General features: G+C 46.2%; 1 protein-coding gene across 1 annotated transcript; it reads right to left on the minus strand.

Annotated features, from left to right (window-relative positions):
• Window positions 1–21,683, minus strand: slc38a8a (solute carrier family 38 member 8a). The gene is made up of 10 exons (XM_066685347.1): window positions 21,486–21,683; window positions 15,448–15,646; window positions 15,202–15,358; window positions 14,161–14,265; window positions 11,844–11,901; window positions 9,751–9,865; window positions 5,905–6,052; window positions 1,874–2,073; window positions 1,544–1,595; window positions 1–1,409 (listed from the first exon to the last, which is right to left on the minus strand). Exons 1-10 carry the CDS (start codon window positions 21,681–21,683, stop codon window positions 1,307–1,309), a joined length of 1,335 nt encoding a protein of 444 aa, XP_066541444.1. The 3' UTR covers window positions 1–1,306.
• Window positions 21,684–22,703: the final 1,020 nt, after the last annotated feature.

The following is a 22,703-nucleotide window of genomic DNA, read 5'->3' on the forward strand; positions in this document are numbered from 1 at the left end:
TAAAATTAAAGGTCTAAAGTGAATGACGTCTGGTTTTGTCTTTTGTTTTTAAACCTTCCTGAATGGAGTAAGCTAAAAGTACCTTAAACACCTTAAAATTACAGCTTCAAATCATTGTGATACTTCAGTGTGCTGTAATAGGGAGAACAGAGCCTCTGTCATTTCTACTGCAGGCTCAACACTGCGCTAGGAAACTTTCGGAGGCTGGTAGGTTGTGTGTAAATGAAAGCTGAAAGTGCAGCGCTGAATAACTCGACAGCTCTGATGTCTTTACAGTGGGGGTGATAGACACCGGGGGCTGTGAGGTCTACGACATACAGACATTTCACTTCCTAAAATCTGAAATGACCAGAGAGTGGGGCTTAAAGGAATGTGTAAAAGAGTAGTTACACGGTGGGAGTCAAACCCGCATTAAGCCATATTTCAGGCATCAGGAAACACATTTGTAAACCTCGTCACTGTCCAATTAAAAACGTGTACATCCTAAAATAGTAACTTTACAGGAGAAGGAAAACAACCTTAACTCTCAAGTGAATGTGAAAATAAAGGCTATTCCCAGTAATTTTGGAGCATTTATATGGGTTCATTCTTTATGATATTTTCACGTGATGTGGACAGCCACTGTGTTCAAATCATGTAGTAAACTAAAAAATGCAAAAAATGGAGATACATGTTTTTTGAAAATGGGTCAACACTGACCAATTGAATCAGAGAATGTGAGTTGAGGGGGTTGTGAAAGTTTCCTCACCTCAAAAGTATCACAACGGGAACGAGGACAAGAACTAATGTACTGACAAATAACTACTTCCTACCACCGATGTCTGAATGAAGTGGAACACACTGCAGTGGAATGTCTTTCAAAACAATGAACACTAGTAAAACCACTACGACTGAGAACTGCCACACTGTCCTTTACAAAAAATACCATCAGTACATTCATTATCTGTAAACGCTTATCCAGTTCAGAGTCACGGTGGGTTCAGAGCCTACCTGGAATCGTTGGGCGCAAGGCAGGAATACACCCTGGAGGGAGCAAAATACCATCAGCACATTATACAATGATAACCACACTAAAGTGGGTGTGTTTCCGTGTTCTCCCAGTTATGCTAGAGGTGCTTTCAACTTTCACCACCAACCTGAACCAGTGCCATGGAAGTGATCAAATGTTGCATGTCATACACACGGGGAAATATAAAATATAACACCTCACATATATAAATAACAATGACATCCCAGCAACATGCAGAAGGGAGTGGATAAAACATTCAAAACCCCTTGAAGAAGAAGCGTTCCAAATAATGAAAGACTACAGCTTGTTCAAGACCTGCATGATGGCAATGGAGGTGCTCTGCCCAAAGATGAAGGTGCCACATAAGAGAGTGATGACTCCCCATGCTATCAGTACCAACCTGTAAACACACACACACACACACAGAGAGAGAGAGAGAGTGACACATTTCATCTCAGGAGACTGCAGAAAGCTTAAAATAGCAAACAGATATGGTAATTTGGAAAAAAAAAAACTGCCTCACATTCCTCTCACCTCAGTCTCGCAGACACAGGCTGTGATTGCATGGCAAATATTAAACACAGTCCTGCAATAAGAATCAACAGTTATGAAAATACATTGTGTAAAACATCACCGTCAGGCATGGGTGGAAACTGACTGAGTGGGTACCATTCACAGCTGCCTAAAGACTTCCCCAGAGGGGCCTTCTGATTGTCTCTAACTAACAAGGCATTACTCTGCAGCTGGATAAATCCTGTTGCTCATCAGTGACAGTACATACAGTGTCACTTCTTATTCAGCTTCAGCGGAGAGAGACAGAGAGACAGGAATGCAGTGTATGAACCACTGTGGTAGCTCTCAGACCTGGGAATATGAAGATGAAGAAGGCACTAATTCCACCGATAACGCTGATGACTTTGCTGATGTCTGGGACGAAAACAGCGACGAGGAGAGTGGTGATGATCCATGTCACGGTCAGGACGACTCTGGTGCAGGTCTCAAAGAAATTTGTAACTATGGAATACTTCCCTCTGCACTGCAGCAACGGATCCTGAATCACTGACCTGAGAAAACACACGCAGGGGAGTCCTTTAAACACAACATTTATCTTCAAAAGCATAAATTAAATTAAACTTTCCTAAAATCCATGGGCATCTGATTTAATATTTAACATGATTTATTTCTCAATGCTGTGGTCATTAACATTACACCAAAGGTTTCTAACCTTAACAGTTCAAACAACGGCATGAGATACAAGTGTTTTTGTTCTTTTAAGATTTGGATTACTCCTGTAATGCATGAGATGATCAAGTTGGTTTAATTTAATAACTTCATGATGAACTGTGCAGCCTCCAGGGACCTGGAGGTTGTGGGTTCGAGTCCCGCTCCGGGTGACTGTCTGTGAGGAGTGTGGTGTGTTCTCCCTGTGTCCGTGTGGGTTTCCTCCGGATGACTGTCTGTGAGGAGTGTGGTGTGTTCTCCCTGTGTCCGTGTGGGTTTCCTCCGTATGACTGTCTGTGAGGAGGGTGGTGTGTTCTCTGTGTGTGGGTTTCCTCCGGGTGACTGTCTGTGAGGAAGGTGGTGTGTTCTCTGTGTGTGGGTTTCCTCCGGGTGACTGTCTGTGAGGAGTGTGATGTGTTCTCCCTGTGTCTGCGTGGGTTTCCTCCGGGTGACTGTCTGTGAGGAGTGTGGTGTGTTCTCCCTGTGTCTGTGTGGGTTTCCTCCGAGTGACTCTCTGTGAGGAGTGTGGTGTGTTCTCCCTGTGTCTGTGTGGGTTTCCTCCGGGTGACTGTCTGTGAGGAGTGTGGTGTGTTCTCCCTGTGTCCGTGTGGGTTTCCTCCGTATGACTGTCTGTGAGGAGGGTGGTGTGTTCTCTGTGTGTGGGTTTCCTCCGGGTGACTGTCTGTGAGGAGTGTGATGTGTTCTCCCTGTGTCTGCGTGGGTTTCCTCCGGGTGACTGTCTGTGAGGAGTGTGGTGTGTTCTCCCTATGTCTGTGTGGGTTTCCTCTGAGTGACTGTCTGTAAGGAGGGTGGTGTGTTCTCCCTGTGTCTGTGTGGGTTTCCTCCGGGTGACTGTCTGTGAGGAGTGTGGTGTGTTCTCCCTGTGTCTGTGTGGGTTTCCTCCGGGTGACTGTCTGTGAGGAGTGTGGTGTGTTCTCCCTGTGTCTGTGTGGGTTTCCTCCGGGTGACTGTCTGTGAGGAGTGTGGTGTGTTCTCCCTGTGTCTGTGTGGGTTTCCTCCGGGTGACTGTCTGTGAGGAGTGTGGTGTGTTCTCCCTGTGTCTGTGTGGTTTCCTCCGGGTGACTGTCTGTGAGGAGTGTGGTGTGTTCTCCCTGTGTCTGTGTGGGTTTCCTCCGAGTGACTGTCTGTGAGGAGTGTGGTGTGTTCTCCCTGTGTCTGTGTGGGTTTCCTCCGGGTGACTGTCTGTGAGGAGTGTGGTGTGTTCTCCCTGTGTCTGTGTGGGTTTCCTCCGGGTGACTGTCTGTGAGGAGTGTGGTGTGTTCTCCCTGTGTCTGTGTGGGTTTCCTCCGAGTGACTCTCTGTGAGGAGTGTGGTGTGTTCTCCCTGTGTCTGTGTGGGTTTCCTCCGGGTGACTGTCTGTGAGGAGTGTGGTGTGTTCTCCCTGTGTCTGTGTGGGTTTCCTCCGGGTGACTGTCTGTGAGGAGGGTGGTGTGTTCTCTGTGTGTCTGTGTAGGTTTCCTCCGGGTGACTGTCTGTGAGGAGTGTAGTGTGTTCTCCGTGTGTCTGTGTGGGTTTCCACCGGGTGACTGTCTGTGAGGAGTGTGGTGTGTTCTCCCTGTGTCTGCGTGGGTTTCCTCCGGATGACTGTCTGTGAGGAGTGTAGTGTGTTCTCCCTGTGTCTGTGTGGGTTTCCTCCGGGTGACTGTCTGTGAGGAGTGTGGTGTGTTCTCCCTGTGTCTGTGTGGGTTTCCTCCGGGTGACTGTCTGTGAGGAGGGTGGTGTGTTCTCTGTGTGTCTGCGTAGGTTTCCTCCGGGTGACTGTCTGTGAGGAGTGTAGTGTGTTCTCCATGTGTCTGTGTGGGTTTCCTCCGGGTGACTGTCTGTGAGGAGTGTGGTGTGTTCTCCCTGTGTCTGCGTGGGTTTCCTCCGGATGACTGTCTGTGAGGAGTGTGGTGTGTTCTCCCTGTGTCTGTGTGGGTTTCCACCGGGTGACTGTCTGTGAGGAGTGTGGTGTGTTCTCCCTGTGTCTGCATGGGTTTCCTCCAGGTGACTGTCTGTGAGGAGTGTGGTGTGTTCTCTCTGTGTCTGTGTGGGTTTCCTCCGGGTGACTGTCTGTGAGGAGTGTGGTGTGTTCTCCCTGTGTCCGTGTGGGTTTCCTCCGGATGACTGTCTGTGAGGAGGGTGGTGTGTTCTCTGTGTGTGGGTTTCCTCCGGGTGACTGTCTGTGAGGAGTGTGGTGTGTTCTCCGTGTGTATGTGTGGGTTTCCACCGGGTGACTGTCTGTGAGGAGTGTGGTGTGTTCTCCCTGTGTCTGCGTGGGTTTCCTACGGGTGACTGTCTGTGAGGAGTGTGGTGTGTTCTCCCTGTGTCTGCATGGGTTTCCTCCGGGTGACTGTCTGTGAGGAGTGTGGTGTGTTCTCTCTGTGTCTGCATGGGTTTCCTCCGGGTGACTGTCTGTGAGGAGTGTGGTGTGTTCTCTCTGTGTCTGCGTGGGTTTCCTCCAGGTGACTGTCTGTGATGAGTGTGGTGTGTTCTCCCTGTGTCTGTGTGGGTTTCCTCCGGGTGACTGTCTGTGAGGAGGGTGGTGTGTTCTCTGTGTGTCTGTGTGGGTTTCCTCCGGGTGACTGTCTGTGAGGAGTGTAGTGTGTTCTCCGTGTGTCTGTGTGGGTTTCCACCGGGTGACTGTCTGTGAGGGGTGTGGTGTGTTTTCCCTGTGTCTGCGTGGGTTTCCTCCGGATGACTGTCTGTGAGGAGTGTAGTGTGTTCTCCGTGTGTCTGTGTGAGTTTCCACCGGGTGACTGTCTGTGAGGAGTGTGGTGTGTTCTCCCTGTGTCTGCATGGGTTTCCTCCGGGTGACTGTCTGTGAGGAGTGTGGTGTGTTCTCTCTGTGTCTGCATGGGTTTCCTCCGGGTGACTGTCTGTGAGGAGTGTGGTGTGTTCTCTCTGTGTCTGCGTGGGTTTCCTCTGGGTGACTGTCTGTGAGGAGTGTGGTGTGTTCTCCCTGTGTCTGTGTGGGTTTCCTCCGGGTGACTGTCTGTGAGGAGTGTGGTGTGTTCTCTCTCTGTCTGCGTGGGTTTCCTCCGGGTGCTCCGGTTTCCGGATTGGTAGGTGGATTGGCTACTCATAAGTGTCCATAGGCTGAAGTGGCTGGCGCCCCCTCAGGGGTGTGTTCCTACCTTACGTCCAGTAATTCAGAGTAGGCTCTGAACCCCCTGCGACCCTGAACTGGATATGCGCTTACAGACAATTAAAGAATAAATTAATGATGAAAGTGAGCAAAAATTGACACGCATTGGCTACATTAATAACATAAAATGGATAATACACATGACACACAAGTGTACAAGAGGATATAAACGTCTCTACATGTTCCCATTCAATACCAGACAGAGCACAGGGCTGAGACCAGTGTGACAAATATATACACACACACAGCAGAGAACAAGAAGCGCCTGAGAATAATCTGTCACCACAGGCTCTGAAGCAGGTCACGCTGTCTCTCTCTGACTGAAAAGTGAAGGAGGTAGAGGAAGCTGCTTGAGATGCAGAGAGCCCAGTATCTGTTGAATTATCTGTTGAATTAACAGATTACCTAAAAACATGGATGTGTGCCACTGTGTCCAGCTTAAACATAAAACACATACAGTGTGCCTCTAACTTAAAGAAGAAAAAAACATACACTACATTTTGAAAAGACAAGTGTCACCTGTTACCTTCCCAGCAGAAGGACAATGGGGTAAATGGTGATGATTGAGACTCCAAACAGCAGCCTGGCAATGATCATTACAAGATCAGCTTCACCGTACGACATCAGAACATCAGCAGCAACGTTCCTCCCAAAGGTCAGGTACCCATAGATCCCTAAAGAGACGTGTACAAGTTCATACCAGAAGATGGATACTGAAAACATCTATATTATTATTATTATTACTATTATTATATCCATATGAATTCAACTGATTTAACATGATTTATAAAATACATAGTTGGAAATCGTATAGTTTCATATACAAACAGTTTTAATAGAGGCAGTAGTAGTATATTTAGAGTCCTTACTAAAAATCTTCCAAAATGAATACAAAAATTGAAATAAGTAACTAAAAATAAGACATTACATTTATAATAAATACAATTATAAATAAAAGACAAATACTGAACAAAATGTGTAGGTTCAAGTTTAACTTAAAGTTACAAGAAACAAACTTAAATATCACTCCCTGTGCAAAGTTTGTTTTGCTGTTATTGATTCACTGAAAAATGATGTGCCACAAATTTGTTTTTCCCAAAAAAACAAAGCATAAATGTGCATTAAAATATGCACAACATTGTACTCTGTAGACGATGTTTGCTTATTTACAATTAGACCACTGACAACATGTAGTCTGACCAGGGCGGCTAAACATCTACAACAATATACACAGCACACCGGCCTGTACAACACCAGTCAGATAAATACGGCTAACTGTGTAGCATTAACAGAGACCTGGATCAATATTCTGATTTAATTTTCCTTCCAGCAGCTGAACCAGATTTAACACAATTTGACATTTTATAACATTAGCACTTCATCAGAAATCATAAGAACGTTTAGTTAATTAGTTAGCTCGTTAGTAATTAGTTTATTTATAACTATTTCCAACCCTTTTTACCTCACTGATATATAGTCCTTCACTTCTGTTTTTGGACGTTGAAATAAAACCACAACAGAAGGAATGCCACACTTTTTTAAACCCAATAATAATCATCCGTCGGTTTTATAACTGTTTACAATCTCATGTTTTAATTTTGTTCATTCTTGAAATGTGAGCTACACGTTCTTAATTCCTTATCCCAACTATTTCACAAATTAACCCTTTGAGGTATATAAATCTTTTATGTTTGGCCTTGCTCTGTTTTTTACACATAACTCTTCTCCTAAGATCATATCTGCTGTCTTTAATTTCATCTTCTGAACACAGGTGGGAAGTAAACTGTGTTGTGCTGCATACATTAATTGTGCAGTTTTATAGCTCACTAGGTCTCTGAATTTTAGAGCATCTAAACGAGTAAATAATGTGTTGATAAGTTCAAAGTAATCGGATCAAGTTATAATTCTTATAGCTTTCTTCTGTAGCTTGACATTGGTTTAGTGTTAGTTTTGTGTGTTCCCCCACACCTCCACACAATAGTCATGTGTGGAACTATGAAAGAACAGTACAGTACAGAGAGTAAATGCTGAATCAAGATTGTTGTGATGTCTAAACTGAAGTGTGGTGAGTGCAGATGAAAAGGTGAGGGTTCACTCAGCAGAGAACAGGCTGGACTCGAAAGTAACTCACTCTGTGATCATTTTTGTTCAAAATAACACACCTGATGACGTTACGACAAAGAGTGGTACCAGAAAAAGAATGAAAAACATCAGGTTAGGACTAAACAGACTAGTTTGTCATTATCTCAGTTCCATCTACTGCACTGATTATTCATTCATTCATTCATTATCTGTAACCCTTATCCAGTTCAGGGTCGCGGTAGGTCCAGAGCCTACCTGGAATCATTGGGCGCAAGGCAGGAATACACCCTGGAGGGGGTGCCAGTCCTTCACAGGGCGACACACACACTCACACACACTCACTCACACACTCACACCTACGGACACTTGGGTCACCAATCCACCTACGAACGTATTTTTTTGGACCATGGGAGGAAACCGGAGCACCCGGACTAAACCCACACAGACACAGAGAGAACACACCTCACTCCTCACAGACAGTCACCCGGAGGAAACCCATGCAGACACAGGGAGAACACACCACACTCCTCACAGACAGTCACCCGGAGGAAACCCACGCAGACACAGGGAGAACACACCACACTCCTCACAGACAGTCACCCGGAGGAAACCCACACAGACACAGGGAGAACACACCACACTCCTTACAGACAGTCACCCGGAGGAAACCCACACAGACACAGGGAGAACACACCACACTCCTCACAGACAGTCACCCGGAGGAAACCCATGCAGACACAGGGAGAACACACCACACTCCTCACAGACAGTCACCCGGAGGAAACCCACACAGACACAGGGAGAACACACCACACTCCTTACAGACAGTCACCCGGAGGAAACCCACACAGACACAGGGAGAACACACCACACTCCTCACAGACAGTCACCCGGAGGAAACCCATGCAGACACAGAGAGAACACACCACACTCCTCACAGACAGTCACCCGGAGGAAACACACAACACACTCCTCACAGACAGTCACCAAGAGAAAACCCACCCAGACACAGAGAGAACACAGCACACTCCTCACAGACAGTCACCCGGAGGAAACCTACGCAGACACAGGGAGAACACACCACACTCCTCACAGACAGTCACCCGGAGGAAACCCACGCAGACACAGGGAGAACACGCCACACTCCTCACAGACAGTCACCCGGAGGAAACCCACGCAGACACAGGGAGAACACACCACACTCCTCACAGAGAGTAACCCGGAGGAAACCCACGCAGACACAGGGAGAACACACCACACTCCTCACAGACAGTCACCCGGAGGAAACCCACGCAGACACAGGGAGAACACACCACACTCCTCACAGACAGTCACCCGGAGGAAACCCACGCAGACACAGGGAGAACACACCACACTCCTCACAGACAGTCACCCGGAGGAAACCCACGCAGACACAGGGAGAACACACCACACTCCTCACAGACAGTCACCCGGAGGAAACCCACGCAGACACAGGGAGAACACACCACACTCCTCACAGACAGCCAATTACTGTCAGAGACAGCGACACCTCGTAGACAACCCCTAATCTTCCTTTAGCTGTAGGTCTACCCCGTCTATTCCCTCCAGCTCTCCCCTTTACTGCAGGTTTCTATCCCCTATTGGTAACTTAGCCCCGCCCCTCTTCTAACTGGACTAACCCAACTCTGACGGAGGGGTAACACAGTTAACTTGAGAACATTCATGCACAACAATACAACCATCGACAGATATTAAATGCAAATCTTATTCCCAATTCACAGGTGAGTATTTACAGTACGTACATAGTTTTAACTTGTTTACTTTTTCTTTTACAGGTTCCTTACAGGTTTAGCTCTCTCCCCCCTCGCTATACTTCCCCATGAGCCCTTCGGCCACTACTCCCCCCAGGAACAGGACCAGAGACACAAGGTAACATGCGTATATGCATTAATATAAATCCCACAGTGTTGGTGATAGGGCAGATTCACTGACCTCATCACAAAGATATTTTTAATTGTATATAATATTGCAGTAGTTTACAGATTTATGTTTTTACATAATTCATGTTCAGTTATGATGCCCCAAAATGTGTTTTCATGATTTCTTTAAGCGTTATTCATCATAATTTTAACTTCACTCTTGATTTGTCAATTTCTGAACATATCTAATACTGTGTTATGTTTGTTTTTCACTGTAGCATTTAGAAACAGAGCTGTATAACTACGTGGTCATACAGCACACACCACACCTGTGAAGTGATATTAAAACACTGAGACTAGAAATGGTTTTGTTAGAGAGCTCGTCTCACCGGTGAGGGAGTAGATGACCAGGCAGAAGAACATAGACACCACAGAGATGACGACCCAGTGCGAGAGCTTCTTATTCTCCATGCTGCTGTAGATGGCAATACAGGCCTCATGGCACTGGAGGTTAAAAATACTTTTAAGTAAGGCACAAAGTACATAAACATCCCAGAGTTTAACATAAATAACAAGGCGTTTTGTTTATCACTATCTCCTTCAAAACTACACAGAAGGTTTTTACTGGAACGATGTCAAATAAAATACAGCTGTACTGATTGGAAATGGACAAGTGTAAGATCAAATGTGATTTTATCCCAACCCTGGGTGGTGTGGTAATCATAATATTCCTGTATTTAGACTATTTTGAGTTTAATATTGTTGAAGAATCCGTTTTCGCTTTCATTCCACCTTTTCTCAGTTGTGCTTCTCTCAGTCGCGCTTTAGCTTCCAGAAGTTTCTCTCTTTTGACAGGGGCGGGATCTAGATATTCATTGGCTGCTGAAGTTAAGCCCCGCCCACTCAACCGATTCTGCACACCCCGCTACGTCAGCGAGAGCGCGCCAATCTTACCCTGATCGGAAAAAGATTTTTAATCATGCGTAACGTCAGCTGCCCAGGGGTCCCTGGAAAGGGGAATAAGGGCGGGGCGGGGCGGGGCGGGGCGGGGCGGGGCGGGGGGGGTGAGTACAATTAGACTCCACACCGGCAAACACGGGTAAGCCATATCAAATATTTATTAACGATTATGTCTTTTATGTTTTTTTAATGCACAGTTCCTCATAGAAGCTTAGAGTCATTTTCCAATCAGAGTTAGGAAGTGCAGAATGGGCTGCGTGGGCGGGGTTTAACTTCAGCAGCCAATGACTGTCTAGATCCCGCCCTCCCTTGTCAAAAGTCAAAAGCGAGAAACTTCTAGAGGCGAAAGCGAGACTGAGAGAAGCGGAAGTCAGAAACGGCCGAATGAAAATAAAAACGAGTTCTTCAAGAACATTAAACTCAACTTAGACGATTAAATACAGAAATATTCTCGTTACAAACCTGTTTTTATAACTCAATATTAATGAGAGATTTCTCAATTACAAAATATAATTAATTGGTTATGGATTTTGTTTTTTTGGTTCTCAGAACTTTAGAACCTATTTTGACGCCATAACTTTGTTGCTTAAAGTCATTAAGCCAATACCAAATACTGGGCAAAGATGTATAAAACCCCTCAACATTGGGCTGTGGAGCAGAGGAGCTGTGTTCTCTGCACTAATGGAGACCCATGTGTAATCCAGAAATAATCTTCCAACATCAGGACCTGACCTCACTGATGTTTACGTGGATGAATGCAATCAAATCTTCATAAATAAACGTCCCACACTCTAGTGTAAGACCACATCTTCAATTGGAATATTACAATGTTAGACCTAACTGGACAGAAGATGACCAAAATTAGCTCCTGGAATAGTACAAGCAATTATAACTCCTGCTCTGTCCAAAATGGCAGTGTTTCCCCTGCATATTTATCCTCTCTGCAATGAGAAATAAGAAAAAGTTGCCACCTGAACACTGAAAACAGATATACTCCCATTAGAATAAGACATGTCTGTTTCACCAGCGAGTCAAACCCGATTCCTGCACACAGACATGCTCATTAAGCCTCCATCCTGTAAGAGGAGCGAAAAAAATATCTTCCACCTAGCCACCTCATTTCTCACAGAGCTCTTTCAATATTCCTTTTCCTTTCCTCATCCCATCCCTGGCCTGTAATCCATCAGCCTCCAGCGATGGGTGCACAGGGCTCCTGTACTTGTATGTGGCCTTACACTCACCTTTTATTACACTTCTGATAACCCCCAGTGCGCTGCCTTGGTTACTTGGAAAGCAATATATAAAACCTCTGAAATGTATCGTTCTTTCGCAGCTTCCCCCTCACCTCACCTCACCTTAACGACGGTTGGGAGCTATGAGCCCTTGCCATAAGAATAATGGCATTCTATGAAGGAATTTAAGTGCTTTAGTGCCTCACCCCCAGGTAAAATGGCAATACAAAAAAACAGCATCGTCAGGGACTCCCATCACCCCACGGTCATTACGGCCAGCGCTCACTCACCTGAAAGCCAAAGCAGATGGTAGGAATGACGCTGAACATTGAGGTCCAGGAGCTGATCCTAGGAGGTAAAAGGCCAGACACCAGCGCAGTATGAGGTCTGCCCTGTTCTCGTTAAGTTATTCTTAGAACTTTAAACAGTGTACATAATAGAAGAGTAATTTAGTGCAACATTAATGTTATCCTTTTGCTGAAGGCTTGAGTTTTTATATATTTTACACATGGATAGTTTTACCAGAGTGTCTTTGATTGTTGTGATTGTTAACATAGTAATAGATAACATAGTAAAGCTGTGTTAGCTAACGCCGACATTAAGCTTTGGCCCTTGGCAAATGGAATGAAATTCGCTTCTGTGTTTTTGCGTCAGAGACATGAGTGAAATTACAGTACAGTTTGGGGAACTTTGCCACATGAATTTGTGTCTTTGGCCACTAGGGCTGTTGCTTTGGCCACAGAGACTCTAAAGGGGTGGGGCTTTCTGTAGCTGTACAGTCGATCCAAAACTAGCGCTAGCTGTAGCTGTATGTAAACATGAATCTTGATAACATGTGCGCACATAATAAAATGGTCCTTTAACACAAGGCAGCCTGGTATGTGGTCTGTTGTGGTATTTGTGTTTTATTGTTTATGGTTGCCGAGTTAGCCGCTACCTTTTGTGAGCTAACGGCAACAAAATGAAATGTTGGCATCGCCAATCTTCCAGTCTACTGTGACTGAGGGTTTAAACCAAACAACAGTTTTAGCCATTTCACTCTCGCATACAGATTACCAGTTGAATAAAATAATTTCCGCTTTTTAATTTCCAATAAAAATAAAAAAAAAACTCTTCTGTAGGTGTGAGAGACACTCAGACTTCAGGCTTTTAAAAGTCTTCTTGTGCATGGTTAGCATTAGCTTCCTTAAAATGGACATACAAGTGTTTGTTTGTTTACAATATGAAACTAGTGTGACCAGACGTCCTCTTTTACCCGGACATGTCCTCTTTTTTAGACTTAAAAAAATGTCCGGGCGGAATTTCACAAACGTCCGGGATTTTTTGAGCTTACATAGAACTTCGAGAAGTTTCGTTCACAAACTAGTCCCGCCCTCCCCTACTCTGATTGGTTCGCTTGAGTGAGAAGGGGGCGTGGTGAAGTAGCCTAAAATCCTCTGATTGGACGGGGTGACTGTAGAGCTACCGTTATTGGTCGATAACCTTCTCTGTAAACATTTAATTGGTCAGTCTGCACGTCAGTAGTCCTTGTTTACCTCAGGCAAAGCTCATGTACCTATGCTCGAGCAGCTGTGCCGAAACGTAAATGTAAGTTCTCGGATGAATTAAAAAAGAAATTCCCATGTTTTGTGTAGCAAATAAAGGTGTAAAGGACCTAAGAGTACACATAGGTTCAGCTAAACATACAACGGCAGTGAGGGGCGAGACGCCCCCTTGAGACTCGTCCTCTTTTTCACCATCTCAGATATGGTCACCCTACTGAAACCTTCTTCAGTGTGGCCTACGACTGACCGGCCCTCTGTCCAGGGTGTGTTCCTGCAACCAATAATTTTACTTTAAAACGGCTTTATTAAGATGAAGCAGTTGATGAAGGTGAATGACTAAATCTGACCTGTGCAAAGGTTTGGACACTTACAGAGTCAATACTTAGTGATGCCCTTTTTGGCAGAAGTGACCTCACTCAGACTTTTGTTGCGGCTAAAAATCTTTAAAACCTAAAAAGCCCTGTTCATATCGACTGGTTGCAGCAACTGTTCCTTTAAAGGAGAATGAGCCACAGCTCAGTTCAGTGCAAGTGTAAAACAGTCAGTGTGTTGTTTTTTTTTCACTCAGTTCTCTTTCTTCTCCGTTCTAGTTTCCTCCATTTTTACTCAGTAATTCTATGCTTCTGTTGTTGTTTGTTGAGTCCAGGGCTGTGATTGGAGGAGCTCAGAGGAGAGAATGGGACAATTCTAAAGTCTCTGTGTTGCAAAATCAGAACGGCAAATTTATCCCACATTTACCAACTCAGTAAAACACATAATGACTGGGAAGACTTGTCTCATGATGTGAAATTAATGTGAACATTGCTTCAACCAGTGCTTTTACTATAGTATGTCCTGTTAAATAACACTCCACACTGCCGAAATCACACCTTTAAAGCTTCCCCCTGCCTTATGGGCATTGATTATGTTCATTTTCAAATTTGTAGACAGTGGCTTAGAAGACAATTGCCCTGAAATTATTTCCACTGCATTAAATCCACAGTAAATAAAGGCTAGCGTACATTATTGCTCAGTAAATCAAACAATATTGATTATTGAAAAACAGAAGCGATCTAATACTTACCCACTGCTGTATAAAGTTGAGAGGTGGACGTCTGGAATTGCTCGTGTATAATACTTTACAATGATTGCAATAGTCAAATATGAGGCGGCTACCGTGCCTAACACACTACAGACAAACACACACACACAAAAACAACCACAAGGCATTCTGAGACAACATCTACACACAGAAGGACTTCATAAGAAATGAGCTATTGTAGTAATAAAGATGATAGCATCGGCTCACTGTGTTAATGACAAGGCACTGAAAACAGTAGGGGGTTATAGTGAATACTGCACTCAGGGTGTGGTGCTGATCCAAAACATCCCCTTAAACCTCATTCCTGCTCTTTACGTAGGGAAATCGAATGAGTTTGATTCACACTAAGCCCACATCTACGCATCCTTTATGTCGACATGGATGTTTAGCAATCCATCCACTAGAGGGCGCAACTCACAAAAAATCTTTCTCTAATATCACCAAAGAGAAACTGACCACGAATGACAAGTCCCTTACTTCCAGATGTTTGCCATTGTGTGTATCCTGCTCTACCTGGTGGGCCCTACATCAGCATTGTCGCAATATGCACCTGAGAGTGAGGCTACGTGTGAGGCCGTATGGGGGGGAATTTTTTATTGGACTGCGTGAGATAAGCCCTAAAAATATATTAAAACTTTAACTGTCTTCATTCGTGTAATAGTTTATTTAAAGCATTAAAACATCTCTTTATAATTTTCTCCAGATCATCTGTTTTGATTCTCCCCCTCTGATTGCATGGAATGGTTCAGTCCAACTCTCTAATCGGTTGTGAACTGAGCAGCAGTCCACGCTGTTGCAGGTTGGAAGGAAAGGATAACGTCACCCAGTTTTTCGGGAAGAAATGTGGGTGTGGCCTGTGAGGGGACGGTGGAGATTAGCTCTGTTCAACCCTGAGTCTAACATTAGTTTTTTTTTTCATATCTCCACAATACGTTAATGTCTACATTTCCCTCGTCCCTTTTAGCCAACATTTAATCAACGTGTGCCACATTTTTAGCAGCCATTCAGATTAAATAGTCTCACCTGATGTACTTCTGTATCCCAATCTCTTTAGGGATGGAGAGAGGGAGGATGAGGAAGAGACATAAGAGGAAGAGGGTGAACCTCTGGTCCGTGTACCAGTGATGAGGCGCCTCACTGTCACTGGAGCCTGTGAACACTTCATGTACGGAGACCCACACTGCGACACAGGCGAGACAAAGAGATGGGAGGCATTAAAGCGTTATACAAGTCAGGTCTATCTGATCATGACGAGTGAGAGTCGTTTACGTTTCTGAAGCTGGTCTGCCACGATCACCAAAAAGGCCACGGAGATCATGAAGAGGTTGAAGACGAAGCAGATCTCACAAAGCTTTCCTATGGCAGGCCCACACACATGCCGCACCACAGCCTGGTACGTGTTCTGTCCACTGATAGAGGAGGAGTAGCCCAGGATGACCAGTCCGCTAACGAGGAACACAAGAGACATCTGAGAACGAGAGGAAAGCGCAGTGAAGGAGACAGGTTAGCTTCTATTTATAACATGATAGCCACACACATCTAGATTTATAACATCCGGCACACGCTCAATGCATGCATTCAATCGTCAGCCTCTATATACAGTTCATACCTATCCATCATCAGTCACGTCCAACCTGTTAATTTAATGATAGCAGGTAAGGATTACTCCAGTCTTCTGAGAGACTGTCCATTTTAACCACAGGTTTTTGTATTAGCTGTGTTTCCATTGATTGTGCACAAACTGCACGTGAGAAAAGAAAAAAACGTGCCGTGACAGTTTCCATCAAACTGTCATACAGCAAGGAAAATGCTTTACGCAACACGTGTCTTGGGCGACAGCTGTAGGGTGTCTGTGTGTGGTTAAACAGACATGATGCAACCCTGGGACAGCCTGAATGCCCAACAAAAATACCCAACATCAAGCCCAGTGCTCGGTATGGAAGAGCAGGTGAAACACAGGTGAAACTCCGGCTGAGATGTACACATAGTTCATAGTTATCTACAGGCTCCATCATGTGTCCAGGCTCCAAGCATCATATCTGTTCTCACCATCATATCTTCAATTTCCAAGTGCCTCCCTTGCGCATCATATCTACACTGTCCATACTTTTTATCTAACTCTCCAAATATCATATCAATGCTCTCCATCATGTCTACACTTCATCATATCTTCAGGTTCAGGATATCATTTATTTTCTCATTATACCTACAGACGGGCGCCACAGTGGTGTCGCAGTCACACAGCTCCAGGGGCCTGAAGGTTGTGGGTTCGAGTCCTGCTCCAGGTGACTGTCTTTGAGGAGTGTGGTGTGTTCTCCCTGTGTCTGCGTGGGTTTCCTCCGGGTGACTGTCTGTGAGGAGTGTGGTGTGTTCTCCCTGTGTCTGCGTGGGTTTCCTCCGGGTGACTGTCTGTGAGGAGTGTGGTGTGTTCTCCCTGTGTCTGCGTGGGTTTCCTCCGGGTGACTGTCTGTGAGGAGTGTGGTGTGTTCTCCCTGTGTCTGCGTGGGTTTCCTCCGGGTGACTGTCTGTGAGGAGTGTGGTGTGTTCTCTCTGTCTGTGTCTGCGTGGGTTTCCTCCGGGTGACTGTCTGTGAGGAGTGTGGTGTGTTCTCTCTGTGTCTGTGTGGGTTTCCTCCGGGTGACTGTCTGTGAGGAGTGTGGTGTGTTCTCTCTGTGTCTGTGTGGGTTTCGTCCGGGTGACTGTCTGTGAGGAGTGTGGTGTGTTCTCCCTGTGTCTGCGTAGGTTTCCTCCGGGTGACTGTCTGTGAGGAGTGTGGTGTGTTCTCCCTGTGTCTGCGTAGGTTTCCTCCGGGTGACTGTCTGTGAGGAGTGTGGTGTGTTCTCTCTGTGTCTGTGTGGGTTTCCTCCGGGTGACTGTCTGTGAGGAGTGTGGTGTGTTCTCCCTGTGTCTGTGTGGGTTTCCTCCGCGTGCTCCGGTTTCCTACCATGCTCCACGTATGTGGATTGGCGACTCAAAAGTGTTCATAAGTGTGTGTGTGTGTGTTGCCCTGTGAAGGACTGGTGCCCCCTCCAGGGTGTATTCCCGCCTTGTGCCCAATGATTCCAGGTAGGCTCTGGACCCACTGCGACCCTGAACTGGATAAGGGTTACAGATAATGAATGGATGTATATCTACAGGCTTCAAGTGTCATATCTGTCTTCCCCATACTCTCTTAATATATACATTCTGCAAATACACCATCTACACTCTACATTATGTGCTCTTCAATAACCCCCCCCCATCTTATCCACACACTCCATCAAATTAACGCACACTTATGTTTAGTCTGCACACTCTTTTCATCTACATCTCATCTGCTTTCCAAACACCTACACTCAGTTTGATTATGTTTACTCTCTGTACATCGTATCTACAGTCTCTAACAGACATGCAGTCGTACAGCGTCATATCGACCTTCATAATTTACCAATATATTTTCAAATACCCACAACCCTACCCCCATCATAGCTTCAGGCTCAGAATATCATTAATATTCTCTTTATACCAACAGCCTTCAAGTCCATCCATCCATTATCCACCGCTTATCCGGATCCGGGTCGCGGGGGAAGCAGTCGGAGCAAAGAAACCCAGACCTCCCTCTCCCCAGCCACCGACGCCAGCTCCTCCGGGGGTATACCGAGGCGTTCCCAGGCCAGTCGAGACATATAGTCTCTCCAGCGTGTTCTTGGTCTGCCCCGGGGCCTCCTCCCCGTTGGACATGCCCGGAACACCTCTCCAGGAAGGCGTCCAGGAGGCATCCGAACCAGATGCCCGAACCATCTCAACTGGCTCCTCTCGACGTGGAGGAGCAGCGGCTCCACTCCGAGTCTCTCCCGGATGTCCGAGCTCCTAACCCTGTCTCTAAGGGAGAGTCCAGACATCCTGCGGAGAAAACTCATTTCAGCCGCTTGTACCCGCGATCTCGTTCTTTCGGTCATTACCCAAAGCTCGTGACCATAGGTGAGGGTTGGGACGTAGATTGACCGGTAAATCGAGAGCTTTGCTTTTCTGCTCAGCTCTTTCTTCACCACAACGGACCGGTACAGAGCCCGCATTACTGCTGACGCTGCACCGATCCGCCTGTCAATCTCACGCTCCATCTTTCCCTCACTCGTGAACAAGACCCCGAGGTATTTAAACTCCTCCACTTGAGGCAGGATCTCACTTCCAACCTGGAGAGAGCACTCCACCCTTTTCCGACTGAGTACCATGGACTCGGACTTGGAGGTACTGATCCTCATCCCTACCGCTTCACACTCGGCTGCAAACTGGTCCAGCAAGAGCTGGAGGTCCCGGCTCGATGAAGCCAACAAGACCACATCATCTGCAAAAAGCAGACATGGGATCCTGAGACCACCAAACCGGACACCCTCCGCCACTTGGCTACGCCGAGAAATTCTGTCCATAAAAATTGTGAACAGAACCGGTGACAACGGGCAGCCCTGACGGAGTCCAACTCCGACTGGAAACCAGTCGGACTTACTGCCAGCCATACGAACCAGACTCCTGCTCTGTTTGTACAGGGACTGGATAGCTCGTAACAAAGAGCCCAGTACCCCATACTCCCTGAGCACCCCCCACAGAATACCCCGAGGGACACGGTCGAATGCCTTCTCCAGATCCACAAAACACATGTAGACTGGTTGAGCAAACTCCCATGCACCCTCCAGGATCCTAGCGAGGGTAAAGAGCTGGTCCTGTGTTCCACGACCGGGGCGGAATCCGCATTGTTCCTCCTGGATCCGAGGTTCAACTATCGGTCGGACTCTCTTCTCCAGTACCCCCGCATAGACCTTACCGGGGAGGCTGAGGAGTGTGATCCCCCTATAGTTGGAACACACCCTCCGATCCCCCTTTTTAAAAAGGGGAACCACCACCCCAGTCTGCCAGTCCAGAGGCACTGCCCCCGATGTCCACGCGATGTTGCAAAGACGTGTCAACCAGGACAGCCCCACAACATCCAGAGCCTTGAGGAACCCGGGGTGAACCTCATCCACCCCCGGGGCCCTACCACCAAGGAGTTTCCCTACCACCTTGGCCACTTCAGCCCCAGTGATAGACGAGCCCCCCCCGGGGTCCCCAAGCTCTGCTTCCTCTGCGGAAGACGTGCCGGTGGGATTGAGAAGATCCTCGAAGTATTCCTTCCACCGTCTGGTGACGTCCCCAGTCGAGGTCAACAGTTCCCCACCCCCACCATATACAGTGTTGGTGGAAAACTGCTTTCCCCTCCTGAGTCGCCTGACGGTTTGCCAGAAACTTCTCGGAGCCGACCGAAAGTCGTTTTCCATGTTCTCACCGAACTCCTCCCACACCCGAGTTTTTGCCTCAGCGACTGCCGAGGCTGCGAGCCGCTTGGCTCCTCGGTATCTGTCGGCTGCCTCCGGAGTCCCCTGAGCCAACCAGGCTCGATAGGACTCTTTCTTCAGCTTGACAGCCCCCCTCACCCGGGGTGTCCACCACCGAGTGCGGGGATTGCCACCCCGACAGGCACCGACAACCTTGCAGCCACAGCTCCGTTCAGCCGCCTCAACAATGGAGGTCCGGAACATGGCCCACTCGGACTCAATGTTACCAGCCTCCCCCGGGATGCAGTCGAAGCTCTGCCGGATGTGGGAGTTGAAGATCTTTCTGACAGGTTCCTCTGCCAAACGTTCCCAGCAAACCCTCAACACACGTTTGGGCCTGCCAGGTCTGTCCGGCATCCTCCCCCGCCATCTGATCCAACACACCACAAGGTAGTGATCAGTTGACAGCTCAGCGCCTCTCTTCACCCGAGTGTCCAGAACATATGGCCGCAGGTCAGATGATACGACTATAAAATCGATCATCGAAATGCGGCCTAGGGTGTCCTGATGCCAGGTGTACTTGTGGACACCCTTATGTTCGAACATGGTGTTCGTAATGGACAAACTGTGACGAGCACAGAAATCCAATAACTGAACACCACTCGGGTTCAGATCAGCGGGGCCGTTCCTCCCAATCACGCCCCTCCAGGTCTCACTGTCATTACCTACGTGAGCATTGAAGTCCCCCAGCAGAACAATGGAGTCCCCAGAATGAGTGTTAGCCTTCAAGTGTCATATATATATCTTCGACATACTCTCCAAATATTCCATATACACTCTCCATTACGTGGTCTCCAAGTATAATCACTAAATTCCACACCACATCTTAAAATAGCTTGTACACTCTCCGTTATATTCAGCCTGTGCTCGCTCCAAGAGTAATGTCCACACGCTCCATCATTTATACGATCTCCAAATGTTTTCTTCTACAGCGTATATACTATCCAAACACCTGTATGCTCTTTGTGACTATTTTAAAAACCATATCTAAAATCTTTAGCAGACTTCCAGTGTCATACCAACCTTTCACCTACCCACACATCCTACGTGCCTGCCACATGTGGCCTGTCACAATAACTACATCATTGATATTATGTACAATACATGGTGTTTCACAAGCGAGAACGTCACCTGTATTTTAGCCACTCGCCTGGTTCTGTTCTCTGGTTTCCTCTGGTCTCTCTATTCTGGAGCCTTTATGTTGACTTCTTTAAAAGCTTGCTTTTATTCATGTTTTATATATTTAGGATATTTAGTACTGTACTATACTATTAAATACATTTTTGCTAAAAGATCATTGCTCTTTAAAGCTGTGTAATTTTATTGCAATATTATGCTGTTATCATTACAGCACTTGCATAAAATGGTCTTAAAACAATAGTAGTATCTCATTTATCGCAGTTATTTCTGGGACAATACATCGACCACACAATGATGGCTATTGTGAGAGGCCCACACTCTATCTTCAGTCTCCAAATGCTAAACTCAAGCTCTCTGTCATTTCTTCAGGGCTTAGAATATAATATATTTTTCTTATTATATCTACATTCTCCATTAAGTGCCCTCCAAGTACAGACACTAAATTCCACATCATATCTTCAGATAGGTCGTCTACACTCTTCATCAGACCTACACAGTCCTTATACACACATCCCTCCATATCTTACACACGCTGTCATATCAACTATTAAAGTCTCTAAAGTTAGAGTCTCAAGCGGACGTCTCTCTGGTCTCTCTACAGTCTCTTCTCCATCATATCTGCACTTTCCAAGTATATCTTCATAGTTACATTCTGCAGATATCTCCTCCATCTGTGTTACATTCAAACAGCACATCACTGAGACCATGTTTCATTTCTTAAGACGAGCATTTCCACATGGAAGGCCATCAGGTCCTCACAGAGCCATTCCCGTGGTCAGTCTGAGTGTTAGTGAAGTCCAGGGTGTTGTTGAAGTTACTGACCATTTCCACGGTGAGCGCAGAGTGTATTCCTCCAGCGTGGGCGAAGGCCCAGGGGAAGTTGAGCAGTCCTGCCCCCAACGCGGACTTCAGCATGATGACCACCGCCCCCAGGGAGCCGAGCCTGGGCCCGGAGCCGGTTCCGGACCCTGCGGTGGGTTTACTCAGTAAACTGATACTCTCTCTCGCCAGCTCCTCCATCATCAAGAAGAAACTCAACTCTCCTAAAGACCCATGCACCTCGCCGACAGTTAGGAGAATAAACTGGGCAGGTGATTGGCTGTGACTGCAGGTGACTTGAAGCTTTTAGACCAATCGCATCCAAGAACAAAGAGTCTGTCACCAACGTTTCATCAGTGGTGTCCAGTCAAGCGCAGGACTGTGGAGCAGTGTTACTCCGAGCTGTACTTTACCACGGAGCTCTGAGAAGGATTTGAGTCTTTATTCTGGGGAAAATATTTCACTCAATATCTTTCACTTGATTTGCTTAGTCAAAAAGTGGCAACAAGTTTCCCCACATATCATTCACATACACACACAATCACCCATTCACCCACTGACGTGCATAAATACTCACTCTCACTCACAATCATACTCTCCAGCAAACAAACACTCACATTCATTCACATATATCAATCATAGTCAATCACTCACTCATACATACACACAAACATATTCATTCACTCACATACATACTCACTCAATCATACATTCATACTACCAGAAACACTCACATGCACACACACGCTCTCTCTCACATACTCACTCACTGTGAGTGTATTGCTCCACTAGAGGCGCTGTTCCTCACACCTAAATGTAGAGACTACTCCAAAAGGAGGTGCTATTGTGCTTCACATCAATGACTGTTTGTGTCCTTTTTTGTAAATAAACTCAGCATATCACAGGTTGCAATCTACTTAAAATGGCTGCCTGTTTTTGCTTGTTGTCAAACCAGTTTTTTAATTGTTTTTATTTTAAACATCAGCTTTTTTCATTTTAACCTTTATTTAGATTTCAGATACAAGTAATCATTCATGGTTAAAATCTGGTTACATGTTCAGTCAGTTCTCATTTTTTACGCAGAACATTCCAGAAAATAAATCATTTAGAAAAGGATTCTCATAGGATTGACTTCTCCTGGTGCGTGTGACACACTTTACCGCCCTGTCACAGTCACAGACAGGTGATGCACATTAGACCAGACCAGGTCAAGCATGTGAC

Source organism: Hoplias malabaricus, chromosome 11, assembly GCF_029633855.1.
Source record: "Hoplias malabaricus isolate fHopMal1 chromosome 11, fHopMal1.hap1, whole genome shotgun sequence".
Taxonomy (NCBI): domain Eukaryota; kingdom Metazoa; phylum Chordata; class Actinopteri; order Characiformes; family Erythrinidae; genus Hoplias; species Hoplias malabaricus.